Source organism: Podarcis liolepis (assembly GCF_965112155.1).
Source record: "Podarcis liolepis genome assembly, chromosome: 2".
Lineage (NCBI taxonomy): Eukaryota > Metazoa > Chordata > Lepidosauria > Squamata > Lacertidae > Podarcis > Podarcis liolepis.
The window spans coordinates 86,849,229-86,867,060 of record NC_139555.1 but is presented as its reverse complement, the minus strand read 5'-3'; the positions used below and the strand labels follow the sequence as shown (position 1 = coordinate 86,867,060).

Here is a 17,832-nt window from a genome sequence, read left to right as displayed (position 1 = left end):
AAATCTATTCCAGAGGGTTGGAGGGAGACCCAGAACAGATTAAGGAGGTGCACAGGGCAAAGAGGGGAGAAAAGCCCAATTTCACAAGCAGGCCCCCTTCACTGCATGTACCCCACCTGGCACTACATTGAACAGAGCCGTCTTTCCCATAGGGCTTAGTGGTTCATTGTGCCAGAGCGCCGGCCTCTCAGGGCACCCAGCGAGTGTGGGAGCTGCGTGGCTTTGCCAGTGGCCTCCCCTTTCCCTGCACGCCCGTCAGCTATGCCCCATCAACAATATGGCTGGCCGGTGCGCAGCTTCCCTCCCAAGCCTCTGCGGGGATTGCTCTCCCACAGCAGCATGGGGGAGAGTTGCGCCGCCCCCATGGCTGGCAGTGCGCAGCTTCAGGCCCCCCCCCCAACTATCCGTGGTAATTTGGGAGTGCTGGGAAGATATTTGCACCCCAGTGCCGCATCTGCTAAAGACAGCCCTGACGTTGAATTCCAACCATATAAATCAATTACATTTAAAAATAAGTGTAACTTAGTCCGTTGGTTTTGAGACTTTGCACCTCTAACGTTCTCTGGAATACACCCTGCTCTCCTGCCTGCTAGAGCATGCTTACTAGTTTTGCTTTAGGTTTTCTATTGCGGCAACCAATGCATCCCCCCCCCCATCCTATTCTGCTGGCTGCTTATAGATGGCGATGGAAGCAGGCAGTGATGGAGGATTGCTGCATAAAAATCCTAGAGCAAACAGGCTTGGACACTCATCACTGCATCTGTTCTTTCGCTTGAGAAAGCGGAATGGTCTTCCCCACAAAGTTGTATCCTTTCAGATTTGGAGATTCAGACATATATCTTTTAAGATGTGTTGTGGAAAGGGGGATTATTGAGTTGTCATTGTCATTGTTTTTATTATGTATTTTTTGTTTGTTTCTTATATTACGATTTTATGTTGTGAACCACCCCAAGATCTATGCCTAGGGCAGTATACAAATTTAATAAATAAAAATAAAATAATAATAAACCTTTCCTTTTCTTTGACAGAGGTGAGATACTTGTCGCCCCTGATCTGTGCCATCTTCATTGTTATGATTCCTCTTTGGATTGCCATTGCCAGGCAGAGTCCTCCCGTTGCTGAAGTCCTCAAGACTGGGTGGCAGCCAGTCATTGTTGCCATGGCCATCAGCAGGTAAGCATCATGGGCTAGAGATGGACTGAAATTTGAGAGGTCTTGTCCCTGATGCTAACTGTGCAAATACGACGCTTCCAGGGACAATTTCTTTCTGTGTATTTGGTTTGTAGCTAACATGTTCTTGGAGTGTGGAGCCTTAGGTAGCCCAAACAGTGCCATACATGCACAGGACGTGTCAGCAAGCTGGGGGAATGTACAGTGTTTATAGAGGTACAATAAGGAAGAAAACTTATTTATTTATTTATTTATTTATTCATACATACCTTGCCCATCTGGCTGGGTTTCCTCAGCCACTCTGGGCGGCTTCCAACAAAATATTAAAATACAGTAGTCTGTTAAACATTAAAAGCTTCCCTAAACAGGGCTGCCTTCAGATGTCTTCTAAAAGTCTGGTAGTTGTTCTTCTCTTTGACATCTGGTGGGAGGGCGTTCCACAGGGCGGGTGGGAGTCCCAACAGCGTGCAATGAGGACAATATTCAGTAACCACAAGATGCTGATGGACTCTTGGTATAAGCATGAACCAGCCCCAGAACTGCTTATGTGTATGTGTTAAAAGAGGCAAATGAGGCCTGAAACAAAATGTTGCAGTGTGCAGGCTTCCAGCCATGCCCTTTTGCAATATAACTCTGCTTCCACTGGCCCCCACCTCTTAAAAGGAATCAGCTTGGATAACTGCATAATGAGCTGATTTGAACTGTAAACAGCATATCTCTACTTATTTCAGAATTCATTGACCAAACAACTGCTATCTAATAAGACTCAGGCTGGACACACACATATTTATGATTATCTTGGGAGGTCAGGGCATGTGGAAATGCAGCCATGTTAAACAAAAACGCAGGACCCAGCATCAGATGATGCACAGGAGGAACATACTTTGAGTATTGACCTTGGCAGGGTGCCCTCTTGGTAGTTCCTCTGCCCTCAGGGTGGTGGTGGTCCAAGAGAGGGCAGTCCCTAAGTTGTGGAATTCCCTTCCTACAGAGGTGCGTATGGCACCTTCACTATACAGCTCCCTTCCAGTGCTGAAGATGTACCTCTTCACCCTGGCTTGAGATGCATATTGTTGTGTGTCACTCCAATATCCAAGCAGTGCAAGACTCCAGGGGTTCCAGGCACTGACCCGAGGTCCGTGTTTCCTTTAAGAAATGAGGCACAGTGGAGACTATGGTGTCTTTACGATATATGGTTTATTTACACATATATACAACCTGAGCATGCAAGGGAGAGGTTCACAACACTGACCCCCCCCCCACGAGGGTCTCCCATAGCTGCAGCTTTCGATTCAAACGCAGAAATCAACCATCATGCTCTGACCCTCTTTCCAGCTTGCTGACTTTAACAGACTGCAACCTTTTTTCTTAGGTCCTGTCATTCCTTATTGCTTTGGTGTTGAAGACATTTCCTGAGTGTACAGGGGGGGATAGAATGTTTTATTTTTATTATTATTATTATTATTATTATTATTATTATTATTATTATTATTATTAAAATTTGTATACCTCCCTTCATCCAAAAATCTTTCCTGTTGTGGGATTTCAAATACGTACTATTTCCCTTCAAGTCTTCCTAGTCTGGGAACTGGGGTGAAATCTTTGTTATCTTAGTAAAGCTGTCCGCCTGAATGGCAGCAGCAAAAGTAAGGATTTCCACAGAATATTGCTGAAAAAGTTCAGGATTAGAAGCAAATGTAAACAAAGAAGATACTGATTATTCATACAGTCACTGAGTAGTGGGATACTAACAGATGAAGGATATACTCATGTTCTCTCATTTTTTAAAAACAGCATCGGGGGACTTATCTTGGACAAAACCATAACCAATCCAAACTTTGAAGGCATAGCTATTTTCACTCCTGTGATCAATGGTAGGTTGATTCTTTTCTTCTTTTTCTTTTTAAGCATGTCAGGCTGCAAGTGAAATATACATCCCTGTTTTCAGCTCATCGTTGTAGGACTTAGAGAATCCTCGTTTTCAGATCCGTAAGCGAGACAAATCCTGCTTGCCGCAGAAAGGCATTGTCTACCTGCAGCATTTAATTTATTAGCTTTAAGTCTGGGTCGGATAGACCAGAAACGTAAGATCAGTTGTGGAGCACATGTATTGGCTGTGCAAAAGGGCCTGATTCAGGACCTGGTATTTCCAGATAGGGCTGGAAAAGACACCCATGACAATGCCATTTAGTGAAGACAACACTGAGATAAACAATCCATTGGTTTGACTCAGTAAAGCATCTTCCTGTGTACTTAAATGTTAAATTTCCAGTAGAAGATTAAATGCTTCAAAAGCTGTGTATAGTACTTAACACTTTTGTGCTGGCCCTGGAAATAGGCACAAGTGACTGGAGTATTGGATTTCTAGGGTGAGATCCAGTGTCAGTCATACTCAGGGTAGACCCATTGAAATGAATTGAATAGTCCTGGAATTTCCCTTTCCGCATAGCACTAACTGTGCTGCACTGCATCATGAGATACGGAAATTGGTTTGGAACAAATGTGGTTTTGAGCTTTCTTTAAATATGGATATAAATAAGGCAAATATAAAAAGGTTTTAAAGAAATAAAACACAAGAATGAAGTAGAGGATTGCTCCACTCTGAACTCAGGAACAGCATTCATGTGAACAGGATTTTACCAAGAACTGTTGTCTCCATCAATGCGCCAAAATGGGCAGCATCAGGGAGCATTCCAAGGAGTGGAAGATCCCAGACATAGAAGGCATTGTCAGGTTTCCACAGAACTAACCTCTATCTGCTGAACACGAAAGGTGACTTCTCCTTCCACTTCAGAAAGTTAACATTTGTCTTGCAATTTTACCAGGCCTTACATACAGCTGATTCACTCACAGCTGAATCCAGTGCCTCCAGAAGAACATTGTGACAATGCTCTGCCATGCTTTGCTTTTAAAACTTAAGAGTCTTCTGGTTCTGTTTGTTTCTGAGAAAAGGGATTGAAAGCAGCTGTTGGATTTCCAGTGCTGCAGTTGCTCTGCCAGATACGTCCTTGAGACTCATTATTGCCAAAGGTTTATAGGACAATTGCTTCATATCTGAGGTGGTTGAAGACATGTTGCTGTAAAATAGCCCTCCAAAGGGAGACATTCACTGGGGGCTTTCTCCTTTCAATTACTTTATGGGTCCTTTCTCATAAGCTTATGGACTCAGCTATACAAGTGCAAATAGAACATTTTAAGTGTGTTTTAAGCGCAATATACAATGTGACACTAGATGGTGATGGTGAGCCTCATGGAAAATTCAATGTATTTCTATAAACGCTTTTTTAAAAAAGAATTGTCAGAACGGTTTTTCACATGTGTGTAGATTCCACCTGAGTGACAACCAGAAATTAGTAGTATTATACAGTGTGCCCCAAGAGCTGGCGCAGTAGAGAAGGAAATGGAGTCAGGCCCTAGAGCAGGAATCTGCGTCCCTCAAGATGTTATTGAGCTACGACTCGAGTCCCCGGCAATGGGCCTGGGGGAAGTCTTAGTCCAACTACAATTGACAGCTTCCAGCTTCACCGTCTTTCCCCCTAGAAGCTGTTGTTAATTCAGCCTCTCTCAGTTTTAGCTTTGTTATGCTGTTCAAACACTCTGCGTTGCTTACCGTCCTATCGCATTTTAATTGATTGTAGTATGTTTTTCATTCTGTTTTTGTTTTCTGCTTTGAACACCTCTCCCAGGTGTTGCAGGAAGTTATGTTTTTCATTCTGTTTTTGTTTTATGCTTTGAACACCTCTTCCAGGTGTTGCAGGATAGAAATTTTGTCACAAGTAATAAATAAGCAAGCGTGCCGAGAGCCTGTCAGAATGCAAGGTGGCCCATATCCAGAGGAGACTAATTAGATTGATGGTGCTGAACTTTTAATTTGTCCTCTCATTCCATGGTTCCTTTCGTCAGAATAGAAATTGCTGGTACCGTAATTACCACAGTTGCAGATATACTGCAGGTGGTTTCACAGCCAGGCACTGCAGCACCTGTTAGCTGTTTGTTATCAAAGAACCTGTCTGTGCACAAGAGTCAAACAAGTTGTATTACAGAGCACCTGTGTTGGGTATCTTAACTCACGAATATCCAGTATGTGATAAGGAAGGAGGGAAATCTTTCTCTCTCAGAACTGGAAGTATTTGGTTATGTATCTGGAGCAAGAGAAACCAAAGGAGAAGCCCTGTTGCAGTTCGTGCAGTGTAACCTTGCAGCAGTTTTGCAATTCCTTTTCTGGTAGTTAGAAATTTGAGGAGGCCTCTGTCCCCTGAAAGATTTGCAGTGCCTGCCAAGGCCTCAATGCAGTAAGAGCAGTTGCTGCAGCCCCTGTAGCTTCTTTCCATTTCTGTGTAAAACCACAGTAGAGATTGTCATTGGAAGGCTACTCAGTATCAATCCAGAGTAGATTCCAATGCATAATTAGCAGAGTAAAAACTTAAACATGTCACAGGATTTCCAAAAAATAGACCAGAGGCAATCCTATTTCATCCAGCAGAGCTTTACTGCTACTGAAGGCAAAGGAGCGTAATGGTCACAAATCCAATACATTCAGGATTGGCACTGTCCATAAGAAATCCAGTTGCAGCAGACGTAACCTAAACTTACAAACTTATAGTAAGACTATAACCTTAACACTATATACTGTACACCACACCAGAAAGAAAAAGAGAGAGTGAGACCTAGGCTCCTTCTAGCCTCACTATTATAGTCAGCATGACCTTGACAGAAAGAGATAACAGAACCAGTTTAAACCAGCTGTACTCAGCTTCTCAGAAGGAATAACCCAAACTTCAGTAACCTTCTGCTTGCTTCTTTCACAAAGAGAAGTTCCCAGAACCCTCTTGAATTAAGTAGAATAGGAAAGATCGCTACACCAGATCAATACTTTCTATATTAAGAAATGCAAACTGACAGAGATACAAGATCTTGGGAACTATGATTTTCCCACCCTGGCTCCTCTCTCACTTCCCCACCTCTAGCAGCTGAGCATTGGCATTGCTGGCCGTGTTTAAAGCTCACTCAGGGCATTGTGATCTGTACAGGTGTGCTTGTGCAGCTGCCAGGCAGGTGGTAGAACTCTGGAGCAACGCCAGTAGCAACAGAAACAGTTCTTGTACGAAACATCCATAGCAGCGATCCGTTTGTTGTTCTGTTGGTATTCTGGTACTTCGCCGCTGATCAGGCGACAGCCGTGTTTCCTGCCTCGCCATCCGCTCGTGAGCAATGCTCTAAAGGATACTGAGCTAGAGAAGGCAATGCAAGCCAGTGGCAGTAAGGCGGTTTGGTAGCTTATAGGACAGACGTCTGCTTAGCTTTCAGACCTGTGGGAGGGCATGAGTGGGTATTGACTGACTGCCATCCTCCCAGTGTCTCCCAGCTATTGAGGCTTAAAGGGTGTGTTCTGCTTTTTTTTTTTGCTTTGCAGGCGTCGGCGGCAATCTGGTAGCTATCCAGGCCAGCCGCATCTCCACATTTCTGCACTTCTGGAGCATGCCTGGAGTCCTGCCACACAAGATGAGGCAGCACTGGCCAAATCCATGTACCACCTTCTTCAGTTCAGGTAATCTGCTTTCTAGGTACTGGTGCCTAGCTACTCTCGCATCTATACCCCCCAGGGAGAACTCTACACTAGCCCAAATTATTGTTGTTAATAATAATATTAGTTGTATTTATTTGTTGCTTACTATAAAAGAAGTCCCAATGCAAACCGCATATATAGGGGATCTCCCATTTGGGACCAGCTCCTTACTAGCAGATCATTTCGTATTCGCTCAGTGTAACCAGAGTTATGATGTCATTTGCCTTTTCTCCCCTGCAGGAATAAATTCAAAGTCTGCTCGTGTCTTGATCCTGCTAGTGATCCCAGGGCACCTGCTGTTCATCTACACCATTCATTTCTTGCAGGCAGGCCATACGGCTCCCACCTTCACTTTTGTCTCCTTCTACCTGATGGCTGCTGTTCTACAGGTAACCAGAAACTTGACTTCCTCTGTTTTTAGTATAAGTTTGGGTTCTGCCATGTGTTCCAGAGTCAATTAGCCACTGTAGCTATATGAATGCACCCTGATTTCTACAAACCGCAGGCCACCATCCTCATCCCAGTCCCTTTTAGATTTCTAAATTTACAGCACCCACTTGGAAGCCGCAGTATCTTTTTAGTAGAGATTTCTAGGGGAAACTGATTGAGAGATCAATGTAAAATGCTGCAGGGTGGCAGATTAAATCCCCCCATTTCCAGCTAGAACACATTACCCTCTTTTCACATCTTCACCATGTCGCTAAGAAAAATTATCAGTCATGCACCTTCCTTTTCCCATGATATTTGAATTGTTGAGTCAAAATCTCTATAATAGCTTGAAGAGGAGTTTGGGCATTTATGCCCTGCCTTTCTTCCATCCTGGAACTGATCAAGGTGGCATAGATATGTTTCTCACCTGTCCAGCCACCGCTCAGACTGACAGCTGCCTAGTTAGCTTTAGGAAGGTGCTGGTTTCATACCCAGGGGCTGCCATAGGCTTCATCCGGCAGTACTTGCATTTAGAGCATTTATGCACTGACTGAAGAGCAGTGCTGTGATTTTAGCCCCATCCGCAACCCGGCAACAGTTTCCTACTGTTGGGAATACTGCCAGGGAGATATTGTCCATCATGGCCCCAAGCCGGCTGCCGGACGTCCATCGATCTCCCGTAGACAGGCAGATCCAGCAGTTAGCGACACGAAGCCTCAGAAATAGATTGGCTGCATTCCGGGGCTTGTGCACACTGTTTATCAGCAGAAAACACAGCCAGAAAGCTTGCACCGCAGAAGAGCATAATTTACAGACTTTATTTAGCGTTGAACAGAACAAAGAAAAACATGACCATTCTGAGTCAGCGTCTCTGACCGACTGACGAAAACGAAAGGAAACAGCAAGCATAAACATCCTGTGAACAGGACATGCGCAGACTCTGTAACTCACAAAGCCTGCTCCCTTTTAAGGTGGAACGGAAATATCCTAACATCCTCCCCCTTTCCGTGTAACCTGTAGTACCTGTGGTTCAACCCAATTGCAACCTTTGTACATAAACCTTAAGTTGTTCTCTGTTAACAACCTTAGACAACAGATCAGCAGGAATTTCATTTCCTGCCATGTAGGACACCCGAATCAGTCCTTTCTGAATACACTCTCTTGCACGATGTAGTTTAATCTGCAAGTACTTGGTTCTCTGCTTGCAACTCTCCGAGTTCAGCAAAGCCAAACAAGATCTATTGTCTTGATACACTTGTATAGGACATTTCACAGAAACCCCGATGTCCTTAAACAGTTGCATCAACCATTCACAATCCATGAGTGAAAATGACAGAGCATTGAGTTCTGCTTCACAGGAACTTAGGCTCACTGTTGTCTGCTTTTTGCACAACCAGTCAAACAGGCAGTGGTTGTACATGTAGCATACTCCAGAAGTGCTTGTACCATCCGTGGTGTCACTTCCAAAACTAGCACGTGTGAATGTGGTGGCAAAACTGGGTGGAGGGGAGAATTTGACCCAGCCCTAAATATTCCTGCCCTCTGGGCTCCCGTGGTCCATGGAATCAAAGTTCCTCTGTGCCCCATTGTTGTTGCCAAGTCCGGTGCCTGAGTAACAGAAGCCCTTCCCAGCAGAATGGAACTGTGGCTGATCTGCATGCTGATGGCCATGTGGTTTCCCACCCCCTCTGCTTACAGGTGGCAATCCTGCTGTACCTGGCTGACATTCTTGTGCGGCTGTTCTGGAGAAAGGGCATGGATCCTGACAACTATTCCATCCCCTACCTCACCGCTCTGGGAGACCTCTTGGGCACTGGCTTCCTAGCCCTTTGCTTTCACTTGGTTTGGATCTGCAATGGGTTGAAGCCCATACCAAAGCACTAAAGAGGACTTCTGCTGCAGCACTGACCTGCCTACTGTCTCAGCAAGTAAAAAAAGTATATATATCGCTATGGTGCTCTTGACACGGTCCAAACAGGGTATGAAGAAGAGGATGTCCAGCTCCTTAAACAGGAATGGCTTGGGTATCCCACCCCTTCCATCTCAATACCACGTAGATGTGAAGTGAGAAAGATACCTACCAATGAAACGGCATCAACGTGGACACAGCTTCCGAAGTGTCAGTAATGAATGGGTTGTGAAACGTTGCTCCTGCCTACCTTCCTCTTGGTTAAGAAGTGTTATTGAAATGATTGAGTCCGAAAAGCCCATTCACGCTAATGGGAGGCTATCCACTGATCTCAGTGGGGTTTAGATTATGTCCTAGATGAGGATGTTTCACTGTCTTTGCCAGGCATCAGCTGGCCATCAAAGATGACATTTTCACGTTTGTATTTCTTCTATATGTTCCCACACAGAGCGGGGTGGGGGAGAGAGAATTATGTCCAGGGCTAGTCACACTCTGCACCAAAAATAAAAAAAATACTGTATATCCTACACAAGGAAACCAAAAATACTTTGCACCGCAATAGCTCAGATTCTGCCTCACAATACCTCATTGCAGCATTGTATATAGCAATTTAGGTACTTTACATTTCTCAGTTTGCATGCTGATGCTTAATTTGAGTGTTTTGCAGAAGTTTCAGAGTGTTGACACTGCAGTAGCAGGAGTGCAGTATAAGTTAAGAAGCAGGAGAAGGTGGCCGAGGATGGGGGAAATGTAGCTGGAAGGCGTAAAATAGCCAAAACTGAATGCTAAAGCTTCGTATTGGCTGTTTGAATGGTTTCAAACAACTCTACCCACCCATAAAATCCTGAGAGGCTGAGCAGCTTCTCATCCCACTCCACGCCAGTTGTCCTGTCCAAAACTGCTTTCAGGGTTTGTGCAAGAATACTCATAGATTAAATGGCCAGCTTTGCTGATGGACTTCGTCAATACTTCTTCGATAACTGAGGTAGTTCCCTACAGTGTGTTCTGAAGGCTCATCTGGGGGTAGGGGTGAGCTTTCTGTATTCTGTATGGAAGTCACGGTCCTGAGGAACAATGAGCTGATAGTACTCAGCACCTTTTAAGAGTTCTGTACCCATGGATTTCGTCAAATCACTTGTCCTTCCCAAGGCAGGACAATCAGCCGTGTTTATCCCTGGCACAGTGCTCTTAAAAACCCAGTGAGTTATTGCTTATGGCTTGCAGCAGAGGCGGAGCATTTCTGGCCTTCCAGGTGTTGTTGGTCTCCCAACTCCCATCAGCCCCAGCCAGCATGTCAGGGATGATTGTCTTTGTAGCCCAGAAGCATCTGGAGGACCACAGGTTGCCCACGCCTGTCGGGAAGACCCAAGGGTGGATTTTCACCATGTCATCTTTTCACCATGTCATCAGCATCAGTGCCAAGCGTGATAGAATTGTCATTCTCTCTCCCTCGTTTTTTGTTTTGCAGTTTCAAATCTCATGAGTTTTTATGGTTTGTAGAAACACCCACCCACATGTAAAATAAAAGTGTAAAAATGGTTCATGTTTTGAGAGTTTCATTGTGGGTCCTGGTCCAGGACTGGAACAGTATATATGGGAAATACCTGCTTCAGGTATAGATGAGGAAGTCTTCCCTTCCAAATGAAGGATATAAGTTTGGTTTCCACATTTTAGCCATGGAAAATTATGCAAGTAAAACCTCGAAGTATATGTTTGAAGACCAAGACGTCCAATCCATTGTGTCCTCTGGTCAGTTCACAAATTGAAAATGAAAATAAAACAAGCAAACAAAAGCAATAAACAGAAAAAGCTAACATTTCAATAATAATGGTAGCACAAAACATAAAATCAGTGAAAACAATAATGAAAAGCTAAAACTCAGTGGAGGGGGTGGGGTGGGGGCCAAAGTGTTCAAAGGAAACAGTAAATTTCAATTATTAGCCTGGAAGAGGTTAAGAAAAAAATATCCTGGCACCAAAAAAATCTTTATGACAAGAGTCTATGGGAAAGCATTCCACAACAGGTGCCACCAGCAAAAAAAGGCCCTCTCCCTAGTATTCACATGCCTCACCTGACTTGGCAGGACGGGGAAAGTATATATGGGATATCCTTCAGGTATCCTGACCCCAAACTACTTGGATCTCCCCTCCTGCAAGTCATCTTCATAACAAAATATAATGAATGAGCTCTTTCAGCATGTGAACAAAACATCTGCATCCCCTTGTGCACGAAGGCAGAGTTACTTGGTTCCAGCTGTATTCAGCCACAAACCCAGATGGGTTGCAACTCTTGTGGTCCGCCAAGGAAGAATGGTTCCTTGCTCTAAAGCTGGAGTAAAGCTCCCAGTAATTGAAAGAAGGTGGTGAGAAGGCATAATAAGTTGCACAATGCTTTATATAATCTTAAAACTGTCTTATTCCTTTTGGAAAGAATTGCGGCATGGTGCGAAGAAAAAAAGGCATTCCTAAAGCAGGCCTGGAGGGGAAAGACCCCTCCCCCCAGTAGGGTGTGTGTGGTGGCAGTTCAAACCCTCTGCCTGCTTGGTTAGCCAGTGTGACCCAACAGTTTCGCTACTTTAGGACTTCTGTGTTTTTGACAGTGCTGTGTATCGCTGCTGCTGCTGCTGCTGCTGCTCCTACTACAGGATCTGCTTTTAATTTCACTGATCCCACTTCGTCACTCAAACTAGGGCTCGAACTGTTCATTCCCCTGGAGTCGTAACAAGAAATTGTCCCCTTTTTAGTGGAGGGGGAAAAAGAGAGTTTTCTCATCCAGACCTACTGCAGGGCTTGTTTCCGCCTTGGACCTGGCTCAGGGAGAATATCCATCCAAGTGTCAGCTCAGCTGGGCTCTCGTACAATTCAAATTCACTTGAGTGGGGCTCTTGGACAGGAGAGGTGAAAAACAAATAAAAAGACGCAACTCATGTGACATAGAGAACAACCCAGTGGATGATCTAGGCCAAGGATGGGTAATCTGTGGCCCTCCAGATGCTGTTAGACTCCAAATCCCATCAGCCCAGTAACCACAAGGAATGGTGTGAGTTGTGGTCGCACAACTGGAGGGTCACAGGTTTTCCATCCCTAATGTAGGCCCATCTAGAGCAGGCATAGGCAAACTTGGCCCTCCAGATGTTTTGAGACTACAATTCCCATCATCCCTGACCACTAGTCCTGTTAGCTAGGGATGATGGGAGTTGTAGTCCCAAAACATCTGGAGGGCCACGTTTGCCTATGCCTGATCTAGAGCATAGGCTTTTAAGTGGTGGATCCTATTTCCTACTGACCTTAAACCCCTTTTCTCCAATACTGTTTGGCATTGCACCTGATGCTATAACCCACCAACTGCTATTATCATGCTTCCTCCACCCAGATATTTTTTGGGCAGGGAATGGTTTGTGATTTCTGATATGGTAGACGATAACAGTCTCCATTAAAATAAATGACAGCTTTTTAAAGAATAGGGCCCTCTGAAAAATTCAGTGAATAAAGCAGGGCGAATGCACAACAAGAGCCTCATCTGTCCATGCTCCACATCCCTGGACTGCTTATCCAGGACTTTCCCTGGCTGTGGGTGGATTTTTCATTATCAGAGTCACCCTATAATTACTTAAATGATCCGGGTGCGGGGGGGGGGGGGGGACCAGGCTGTATAGTAGCACGATCCTTGAAGTGTTCAATATTAGAACTTTGCATTATGGGCTGGAGTTAAACTTCACTCCTTGGACTTTCCTTTGCCCTGCTTTTCAGTTTCAGTTGTGTTTTCTACCTAACTAGCCATAAAGAAGCCCGTTTCTCTGCCTGCTGCAAGAAGTAAGAGTTTGTTTATTCTGCATTTCTGATGATGAATAGAGCGTGATTGGGTGCTTATTGCTACAAGATGAAACAAAGAGATCTGGAAAAAGTATCTACCCTTTCATATTTTAAAGCACTCACTATACTCTGTCATAGTAGCTATTTTTTCCTTCCTTTTCTTGAGTACTTTATGGCATCCTAGAGGAACAGAAACACTGCAGAGCACATGATAGCTAGCCACCTAGGGTGCAACTCAGGAGAAATGCAGATCAGTGTCTCCCCCAACACTGTAGCATTAGCTGCCTTGAATTTCTTCTGAAAAGTAGGCAAATTTTAAAAATTAAAAAATAGTGCCTCATGCCGGTAAGCCAAGCATGCCACAAAATTTTGTAAAATAATACAAAATCACTCACAAACAAACAAACAAACAAACAAACACACACATACTGCTCTAATTATTTAGGGCTTGCCTACACCTCTATTTACCCGGCTATTTTCCCTGGGGGGAAACGCTGTTCACCACTGAATCGGACCAAATGATTGTTTTCCGTTGATTGCTGTTTGGTCCAATTCAGCAGCAAAGAGTGTGTTTTCTCAGGGAAAGCTGCAGGGCAAACACAAAACCTCTCAGACCCATGGCTAGAAAGCAGAAAACCTCTCAGACCTATGCTTTCTAGGCATGGGTGGACAAGCCCTCAGTTTGCAAAACATGATATTTTAGGGCGAAGGTTAATGGTTTTACCCAACTCACTTTGGTGGATGGCATCAGCTGTGGGCAAGGCCTCATCACTACCTGCTATGCACCTATTTGTGAAAAGTAAACAAGACCCATCTGTTTCAGCTAACGTTTTTCCTTTTGAATTATGTGGATGTTTTGCAGGGAGGGAGCCACACCAAAATATGCCTCTGAATACCCATTTCGGAAAGGAAAGAAATGGCACTAGCCTTAGGTGGCATTCTCTGTGAAACACAAGTCTGAAACACCTGCTATAGTGCTAAGCTGTACGCCATCTTCACTTCTGTGCAACAAGGACAAACATCTAGGGCATACACTAATGCCCACCCCCTCATCCCATCCTCAAGAGATATGATGCAACAGGAGGAAATAAGTTCCAATAAAAGAGGATTTCAAAGGCACATATTTAAGGTTGCTTGTCTAGTAAACCATTTTTTTAAAAAAATATTGCCAGGGGGCCCACACATCCCAATCTTTGCGTTCTCTAGTAGAGAGATGGGAACCCTCTCATCACGAGGCAGATACACAAAAGTCCCACAGAGAATTTCAGGGCCAAATCTCAGTGCCTTTTCTGTACACGGCAGGTTTCTGCAGATAAAATCCACCTGGCCCACTTGTGACATATTTCCAGGATTTTACTAGCTTTCATGTTCCTGCGGATCTCAGATGATCTCGCATGTTCATGCTTCACTGATAAGCTGCACAGCAGCATACGGCTAGCAGGACTGTGATAGGGCACAGAGGGGAATCCTTTCTTAAAAATCACTATCTGTCTTCAGTCCATGATATTATCACTGTTGTCTTACATCCATCTTGAGAAACAAAGGACAGCAGGAGTCCCATTATTCTTCATTTGCAATATCTTATATACAAAGAACAGCACAAAACCTCTCACTACCTCTGGCAAGAAAGGAACGATTTCCCTCTCAACCAAGCAACACAACAGGCTCTTTGCCTGTAAGTATCAAACACCCAGTTTATTTAAGAAAGCAATTCTTTCCTCAATGACAGTAGGATGTAAAGAAAAATAACAGGGAAATCAATAGCTTGAACACCAAAATCATACAGCATAAATAACAACATTCAGCACTTAAAAAATGTGTTAACTCTGCCTTATATCACCCATGAACAATCTTTCTGTCCATCCCAGAACAAGTAGGCTCCGCCTCCCATTAACTACCCTTCAAACATGGAAATGAAGTGAAGTGAGTAAAGACTATCACTTTTTTAAAGTGGGGGGGGGGGATAGAATTGAAAGTCGCCACCCCCAGCTGCTAACTCAGACTCTGTTCTGCCTCGCTTCCTGGAACTTGGAGTGGAGTCAGTAGAAGGTGGTAGGTAGGTGGTGACACTGTATTTTGTACCGAGACCATATTGGGCACAGAGACAGGGGGGCTGAATCTGCTCCCACCCCAGCACAAGGGAGACAGAGAGCCAGCCTGAGGGATATAGCCTCTACTCCAAACCCTGCTGGGCCAGCCACATCCTCCTCATTATGACCACAGCTCTGAGGGAGCTCTGAAGCAGCCACTGGTGCCCTTTCCCAGAGGTTTTTATCCTCAAGATAAAATGGCAGCAGCCTTTCTGTACACCAAAGATCACTGGGACTGGTGGCTGCTGGCTCTTCCACCATCATCGCCTATCCTCTTTCCAATTTTCCTGCTCTTCTAATTCTGCCACCCCAGGTTTTTTTTACTGCCCTAAGTAGCCAGTTAGTTTCCCTTGTGGTTAAACTGGCTCTGGATGGAGCAGCTGCCCTGTGAGGAATGGTTGCAGCATTTGAGGCTTATTAGTTTCTAGAGAAAAAGCAAGTGAAGTTGACTTGATAGAAGTTTACCAAAGTATTCTTATTATTCATGGCACAGGGGTCACAGGTAGTTAGACTGTTTCCTCTCACATTAATGCTAGAACTTGTGGAGCTCTAATGAAGCTGAATGTTGGAGGAGTCAGGGCGGACAAAAGTGCATAGTTCAGCCAGGGAACTCTTTCTCCCTCTCCCTGGATTCTCACCAATATGCCTAATGGAACCACTGCTTTTTTTCTAAAAAAAAAAAATTGTTTAGGAGTACTTTCATTTTGACTCAAGAAAATCACCATTTTATAGTTCAAATTAGGAAAAATAAATACAGTAAATGGACAAAAGTACAAAGAACATTGTCAGGGGTTCAGGAGCAGAGGCAAGGGCAAGGGAGGAAACAGAGAGCGAGGGGGAGGAGGCAGAAGAAAAGATGAGTGATGACGACGACCCGAGATCTCCGAGTCTTTCCAGTGAATCAGAAGATTCACAGAAAGGAGCACCAGTGGCCAGGGCAAGGGGGGAGCCTAGGGGGACACCCCAGGAAGAAAGGGCCAGAGGGGGCTCAGAGGGGAGCAGTTGGAAATCGGGACCAGCGTCACCAACAGAGAGCAGGGGAGAGGAAGGGCGCCAGGTATCAAGCGCTGGCAGCTCACAACAGGAGGGAGGGCACGAGTCAGGAGTGGCCACACCTCCATCGGGGAGCGAAGAAACGGTCAGACGGAAAGTGGAAGGTTGGGCGCGCGCGCCAAGTTCAAATGCACAGGAAGGTGGCGCAGTAAGCAGCCCGGAAAGGGAGCCAGGTCCTAAAGCCCGGCGCAAGGAGACAGGAGGGTCCGGGGGGTCAGCGTCAGAAGAATCCTGGAAGGAAGAGACCCCGGGGGGCAGAGGGACCCAGAGAAGAATGGTCAGGCGGAAAAGGTGGAGTAAGGCTAGGTTAGTAAGCTGGTGCACAGGGGGCGGAGACTCAGACGGAGCTTCGCCGGTCTAACCCTTAAGACGTAGAGCTGCGCGCAGCAGCTTGAGAATGGAAACTGTAACTCAATAAAAGACTTTTACAAGTGACCGCTGGCTAGCGTGATCCTCTGTGAGCTAGGATCTGGAAGCAGCTCTGACAAACATGCATTACACTGGGAAAGGAAATGAAGCTGCTATCGGAGGTGGTAACAACCAAACTGACCATTCACCGTGCTAGATTCCAACTCCTACTTCACACATTAAACGCTCGCTTCTGTCTGAGACTCAGGAAACACCATGATAGGAAATGAGGCTGCCATCAGGGGTATCAGCAGAACTGACGATTCACCGTGCTAGAGAAGAAACTATTTTTTTAAAAAAGAATATTAGTTTCTTCTCCTGTTAGATTCACAAAATGTTCAGGGGTGTGTGTACCCCTGCATCCCCCCAGAAAAAAGCACTGAGTGGAACCATTAATAGGAGCCACAAGTGGAAGTAGCCAGAAATGTTTCTCCTGATAAAGCTTGGAGTGGTGGCCACCCCTAACTGCAAAAATCTGGGCTACCCAAATGACAAAAGATGCACTTCTTATTCCCCACCACAGAGAGCCACTCTGCAGGCATCAGCCAGTAGTTTTCCAGCAGCAACAATTTGACAGAGATGCAAAAGTTCTCTAACGCAGAGCAAGCAAAATGCCAACAGGTCAACACTGTCAGATTTGAATAACCTCCTTTAAAAATCCCCCAGGTGCCCCAGCACAGTATTTGCCTCATCCCTCTACCTGGTAAACAGTCAAAGCTGTGTTATTTAACACCAAACTCTGAAAGGAGACTTCGGTATTTGGGCATTTCACACACACACACACACACACACACACACACACACACACACACTCAAACATACTCCTGATCTGGCACAAACATTCAGCTGTTGCTTATTTTGCATGGATGGAAGCTCCATTTTCCCCCATGTAACACTAGGAGCCAATCAGATAGAGTCAACAGAGTTGCATTCTTGTTGATGAGGGTGCATTTTTTTAAAAAAATTTTTACCTCATACGCACGAATCCAGCATTAGGTAACCTATTTCAGCCCATGGATCATAGTGGCACACTGAAACCTGTCCGGGGTCAACACACACGCACGCACACACACACACACACACACACGTACAGTAGATGCATCTTTTTAGCAAATTATGCCCAACAAACTCACAACAGTGGTTATTCACTGGATACGCTGCTATAGGTCTTCTTTCCACACAGCTCAGAAGCACCAAGCTAAATCCAGTTAACGGTTCTGTCAATAGTTTATGCCTACCCACAAATTCCCGAGTGGCTTCTACCACTCGAAAGTGTGATGGGAAACCCCAGCTGTGTGGTACCTTGATCAGGGTCTCTGCTGCTAGGATGGGAAATAATTGCACTACCTCTTGCCACTAGGGCTGCCTTCTTGTATCCTGAACACCAGCCTTTCC

General features: G+C 45.0%; 1 protein-coding gene across 8 annotated transcripts in view; it reads left to right on the top strand.

Annotated features, from left to right (window-relative positions):
• The window catches only part of SLC41A3 (solute carrier family 41 member 3), a 40,165-nt gene extending 29,552 nt beyond the window's left edge, over positions 1 to 10,613 (top strand). For all 8 annotated transcript variants that reach the window (XM_083490979.1, XM_083490980.1, XM_083490984.1 and 5 more), the window contains 5 exons: positions 1,029 to 1,173; positions 2,965 to 3,044; positions 6,584 to 6,718; positions 6,977 to 7,125; positions 8,864 to 10,613. In XM_083490979.1, coding sequence (XP_083347105.1) covers positions 1,029 to 1,173; positions 2,965 to 3,044; positions 6,584 to 6,718; positions 6,977 to 7,125; positions 8,864 to 9,049 — 695 coding nt within the window. In that variant the 3' untranslated portion in view covers positions 9,050 to 10,613. The remainder of the gene's footprint in view (positions 1 to 1,028; positions 1,174 to 2,964; positions 3,045 to 6,583; positions 6,719 to 6,976; positions 7,126 to 8,863) is intronic.
• Positions 10,614 to 17,832: the final 7,219 nt, after the last annotated feature.